This window comes from Triplophysa rosa, linkage group LG14, assembly GCF_024868665.1.
Source record: "Triplophysa rosa linkage group LG14, Trosa_1v2, whole genome shotgun sequence".
Taxonomy (NCBI): domain Eukaryota; kingdom Metazoa; phylum Chordata; class Actinopteri; order Cypriniformes; family Nemacheilidae; genus Triplophysa; species Triplophysa rosa.
The window spans coordinates 10,183,668-10,189,555 of NC_079903.1; the positions used below are offsets into that span (position 1 = coordinate 10,183,668).

The following is a 5,888-nucleotide window of genomic DNA, read 5'->3' on the forward strand; positions in this document are numbered from 1 at the left end:
TATACTGGTCTGGTGAACAAGGTATGTTAATTGTAATGTTTAAATTGCAGCTTTATATTAAATGGGCAACTGGTTGACTTGTCTTATTTAACTAAATTAAGCACAATTCCAATTTGCTGAGCTAAGGCTGAAACGTCTGGGTCCTTCTGTGCACTGTGGTAACGATGCCATGACCCTGCGTGTTCCTGGCCCAAGAATGCCCCACTTCCTGGTTGATAAAGGTAAGCCTATCCAACCTTTTGGTTTCTCTTTTCACATTTTATAAGTCCTGTTATGGTATGTTTTTTTAAATAGGAGTGGGTCTCCAGTGCCTCTGTCTGAAATCCCAGCCAGCTGCGGTATCTCTGTGAAGAGGGTTCGTCGGATGTAACATTTTCTGTTCCTTTCCTGGCTGTCCTGTCCGACAACAGGTCAGTGCATGCCCGCCTCGTACTTAAAATTACTTTGCTGCAGTTGTTTTGTGCAAATGGGGCTTAATCGTTTCTCTCTTCTGACAGCGTGGAAGTTATATTCTGTCTCTGATTCTAATGGGGGCACAGTGCAGGCTCATGCCCTGAGAGTTCTCCCCTTCCTACATTTCTTGCTTGCCCATGGAATGGTTATCTTGCTTGGGCTCGGGCTGATAAGTCAAGATCAAAGGTAGTTTTTCGTTAAATTCTTGAGTAATTTAACTTGATGTGGTTGTGAGGCTTTCCCTTCTCTTTTAGTTGATGGATCATGGCAGCCTCTGCTGTTAGAGTACTCTAAATGTGGGTCAACATGGATACTGTTGATGGTCTCTGAGTGTTACAGCACCATTTACTGGAAGCTGTTGGGTAATGGAAGGTAAGACGTAACTGTTCTGTCAACTACACAAATTTCTTATGCTGTCTTTTTGTAGTCACAAACCGGAGCGTTTCAAATTTGAAAGCCTATATTAATGCAATTTTTGTCTCAGGATACGGAAAGGCATCTCCCTTTGCTATACCTTGACCAAGAAGTGATTCTTTCCTGTCCTTTGACGCTGCTAACAGCTGCCACGACCGTACCTTCTGCTGACCCTCAATAAGACCCCTAACTTTTGGCCTGCGGCGCGACCTGGCCGCGGCGCGGTAGGCCTCGGGCGGCCTGAGGGCCCTGGGGCCGCGCTGGGCTCTGGCGGCCTGGAGCCTGCGGCCTGGACCTGGCGCCTGGACCTGTGGCAGGGCCTGGACCTGGGCGGCCTGGACCTGGCGCGGGCCTGGAGCCTGGGCGCGCCGTGGAACCTGGCGGCCTGGACCTGGCGGGACCTGGACCACATAGGCCTGGACCACATAGGCCTGGACCACATAGGCCTGGACCACATAGGCCTGGACCACATAGGCCTGGACCACATAGGCCTGGACCACATAGGCCTGGACCACATAGGCCTGGACCACATAGGCCTGGACCACATAGGCCTGGACCACATAGGCCTGGACCACATGCGGCCTGCGACCACATAGGCCTGGACCACATGGGGCCTGGACCACATAGGCCTGGACTGCAGGCCTGGACCACATAGGCCTGGACCAGGCATAGGCCTGGCACACAGCTAGGCCTGGACCACATAGGCCTGGACCACATAGGCCTGGACCACATAGGCCTGGACCACATAGGCCTGGACCACATAGGCCTGGACCACAACATGGCCTGGACCACATAGGCCTGGACCCATAGGCCTGGACCACATAGGCCTGACCACAACATGGCCTGGACCACATAGGCCTGGACCACATAGGCCTGGACCACATAGGCCTGGACCACATAGGCCTGGACCACATAGGCCTGGACCACATAGGCCTGGACCACATAGGCCTGGACCACATAGGCCTGGACACATAGGCCTGGACCACATAGGCCTGGACCACATAGGCCTGGACCACATAGGCCTGGACCACATAGGCCTGGACCACATAGGCCTGGACCACATAGGCCTGGACCACATAGGCCTGGACCACATAGGCCTGGACCACATAGGCCTGGACCACATAGGCCTGGGCCCGGACCTGGGCGCCCTGGACCACACAGGCCCGGACCTGGGCGCCCTGGACCACACAGGCCCGGACCTGGGCGCCCTGGACCACACAGGCCCGGACCTGGGCGCCCTGGACCACACAGGCCCGGAAGACAATAAGTTCTTAAATCTGTGTTCTATTGATGCTGAAATATCATGTTTTGTCTTTCAGGTTCTTGAACAAACCTAATAAAGCTTGAATGACTACAGTTTGACTCGTGGCATTTTTTGCACCACTACTGCATTGCCTTGAGGAAATTAAGGCCTGGATGGCACTAAATTTCCTTAATTTTAACAACAAAACGAAAGGTATGGTGTTTACATAGACTGTTCACTATTCGGCATTAAATGCATTATGACAATGGCAAGAGTCTTAATTACAAAAATATACAATTATAATGTTTTTCAGCCATACTCATCTCAAAGTAATTTTATCTCTCCCTCCTGTGGATAAAACATCCAGCTTTACTTTACATGCAAAAGCATCCTAAAATATGAAATGGGGGTCACAAAATCCATGTAAATGTAATTTTTTACTTTATAGTAACTTATTAAAACATGAATTTAGTGTAGAAGTAAATTGTTTGTTTTGCTTGAAAATGTTACTTTAATGCATGTTTGCAGATAGAACCTTATAATTCTAAACCGAAAGTGATTTTTCAGATTCTGAAGGTTCTATCTGCGCTTGACCTGTTCCAAAAAAAAAACCATTTACAAATTTCAGAAAATGTTGCTATTGTACATTTGGAATACATTAAGGGTCTCTCTCTTTCATGTATAAGAGATTTGTTCCTCATCATTTTTGCTATATGAAATGCAAAAACTTTAAATCTCAATATCCCAAAACTACTCAGACCACAGATAAAACCTTATAATTCGAAGGCGACGACATGTTAACCTCAGTGACAGTATGGGTAGTGCCCTCCATCATGCTCACTTGCTCTGAGTAGGTAACATCACCACCCTCTTGGGACCAAAGTGAGGGAGCATTTTAAGGTAACAATACATCACCCTGCCCAACTAACAGAGTCTACAGGTGGAATTTAGATGGTCTACACATCAATTTGGGACTGCCGTTCAACAGGCTTATGTGTCTATGATTGAACCCCTGGCATCACTGACTCCAGAGACGATTAGAAAAGTGTGGGAGAGAGATACAGATATTCAAAAAAGCATTGGTGATGACGACTGGGCTAGCAAAGGTAGTGGGGATGATGTTACTAGTCTTTAAACAATTTGTAATGTTTAACAGTTTTCATCTGAAGAATAGAAAATTAGAATAGATTACAGTTAATGTATATATGCAGTTCACATTATTTTTTTTAGAAAACTAAGATTCCTATTCTGTACTGTATGAATTGAAAATGACATGACATGATGTATGATATGATTAAATCTATTTAATGTATGTATTGTGAAGCAACTTTGTTTTGACAAACTAGAAAACCAAACAAAAATATAATCCAATAAAACTGCATTGTTGATCATTAAAACTAGAATAAAAAATGTCTATCAATACAGGCTTCAAATTTTCCAGATATTTGCATTCCTTGTGTTAACTCACAACGTAATGAGACAGGTGAAAACAAAAGGCTTAGTGATGATTGATAACACAGATGACGGATTTGATTGGTCAGCCATGTAAATTAGCAAGTGATTGAATACAAAACATGAGTACAAATAGCACACTCTGTCTCAATAAGTTTGTTAACGTTTGCAGTTAAGCAGGTTTTTTTTTTAAACTGAATTGAGTTGGTATAGTGGCACTCACAAGTGGAGTAGATTAGAGTATTGCCCTTGTGATGCTGGGGCTTCGAGATCTTTTACTTTTTGGACCTGGACCACGGCGCCCTGGACCCCACAGGCCTGGACCACGGCGCCCTGGACCCCACGGGCCTGGACCCCACAGGCCTGGACCCGGTCGCCCTGGACCCCACAGGCCTGGACCCGGTCGCCCTGGACCCCACATTTAAGAACTTGTTGTCCAGGCCGCACCTGGACCCCACATTTAAGAACTTGTTGTCCAGGGCGCCCTGTACCCCACAGGCCTGGACCACGGCGCCCTGGACCCCACAGGCCTGGACCACGGCACCCTGGACCCCACAGGCCTGCACCCGGTCGCCCTGGACCCCACAGGCCTGCACCCCGTCGCCCTGGACCCCACAGGCCTGGACCCGGTCGCCCTGGACCCCACAGGCCTGGACCCGGTCGCCCTGGACCCCACAGGCCTGGACCCGGTCGCCCTGGACCCCACATTTAAGAACTTGTTGTCCAAGGCGCCCTGGACCCCACATTTAAGAACTTGTTGTCCAGGGCGCCCTGGACCCCACATTTAAGAACTTGTTGTCCAGGGCGCCCTGGACCCGGGCGCCCTGGACCGCCTGGACCACACAGGCCTGGGCGGCCTGGACCTGGGCGCCCTGGACAACAAGTTCTTAAATCGGTGTTCTATTGATGCTGGAATGTCATGTTTTGTGTCTTTCAGGTTCTTGAACAAACCTAATAAAACTTGAATGACTACAGTTTTTCTGTGAATTGTTTAAAATTTGACTCGTGGCATTTTTTGCGCCACTACTGCATTGCCTTGAGGAAATCAAGGCCTGGATGGCACTAAATTTCCTTAATTTTAATGACAACAAAACTGAATTTATGCTGTTTATGCTGGGTGGTAACTGAGTCTTTAGTCTTGGACCTTGGAGAATTTAAACCACTTGTGAAGCCCTATGTTAAAAATGTAGGTGTTATCATGGATTGTCAATTTAAACTGGACAAACAGATTAACTCCGTAGTTAAATCAATTTTTTTTCCAATTGAGCACTCACTAAGGTGAAATTTTTCCTGTCTCCTAAAGACTTTGAAAGGATTTCATATTTTATTTTGACTCGCCTGGACTACTTTAATTGCCTATATATAGGCGTTAGTCAGGATTTCATTTCCAGATTGCAGATGGTACAGAATGCGGCTGCACACCTGATGATTGGCACACGAAATTGGGAACATTACCCCTGTTTTTGCCAGTCTCTTTAAATCTCTTAATGGTTTAGCCCCTAAATACTTGTCCAACTTGATTAAGCTGTGTGCTCCACTAAGAGCTCTTAGGTCTGCTGACCAGTTGCTTTTTGGCTGCCCCTCGGGCTAAGCTAAAGAGTAGGGATGACTGGGCATTTGCAGTGGTGGCCCCGAAGCTCTGAAATAGCTTGCCTCTCTTCATTAGACAGGCCCAGACTCTTGTTGTTTTTCAATCTAGTCTTAAAACTTATTTTTAGAGTTTGGCATTTGACACTATGTAAGAGCTGCTTCCATGTATTTATTTTATTTTTCTATTGACCGGTTTTATCGATAATTATACTCTCGCTTGCATGTACAGCACTTTATTAAACACTTGGTGTTTTTTCAAAAGTGCTTTATAAATAAACTTTGACTTTGAGTACTGTTCATTATAGACCTGTACGGTACAAGAAACCTAATGCCTCGCCCTACCCTCACTGCATTCTATAACTTACCCTTTACCTTACTGCTCTGGGCCGAAGCTATCCTGGCACTGTTTTCTCTAAGACACAAGAGACTGAGCCTTCAAACCTCCCCTCAACATCTCTCATTGACTGGTGGTTTTGGCAGCCATGCACTGTACCTCCATCCTGATGCCTGACCAGCTCCAGACACTTATTATTTGCTGGGGTTTAACACTTTTTGTTTAGGAATCTTTTCCAGTCTCTAAAGCAGCTCTGTCCTTCACACTGGACAGAAATTGGGCTGAACTTTTGCCAAATAATTGGAAAGGGCAAAGACAGTCTAGAGGAAATGCAAGCCACTCAGCAAACAAAACTCAAGCAACACCAGCTGCCTCGGTCACTACTGTACACGACAGCGCTAG

The 5,888-nt window shown here is 46.7% G+C and overlaps 1 protein-coding gene across 1 annotated transcript in view; it reads left to right on the plus strand.

The window, feature by feature from the left end:
• The window catches only part of LOC130564460 (uncharacterized), a 7,127-nt gene extending 6,079 nt beyond the window's left edge, over positions 1–1,048 (plus strand). The window contains exon 6 of the mRNA XM_057350539.1: positions 938–1,048. Within this exon, the coding sequence (XP_057206522.1) occupies positions 938–1,048 (111 nt within the window). The remainder of the gene's footprint in view (positions 1–937) is intronic.
• The last annotated feature ends 4,840 nt before the right edge of the window (positions 1,049–5,888 follow it).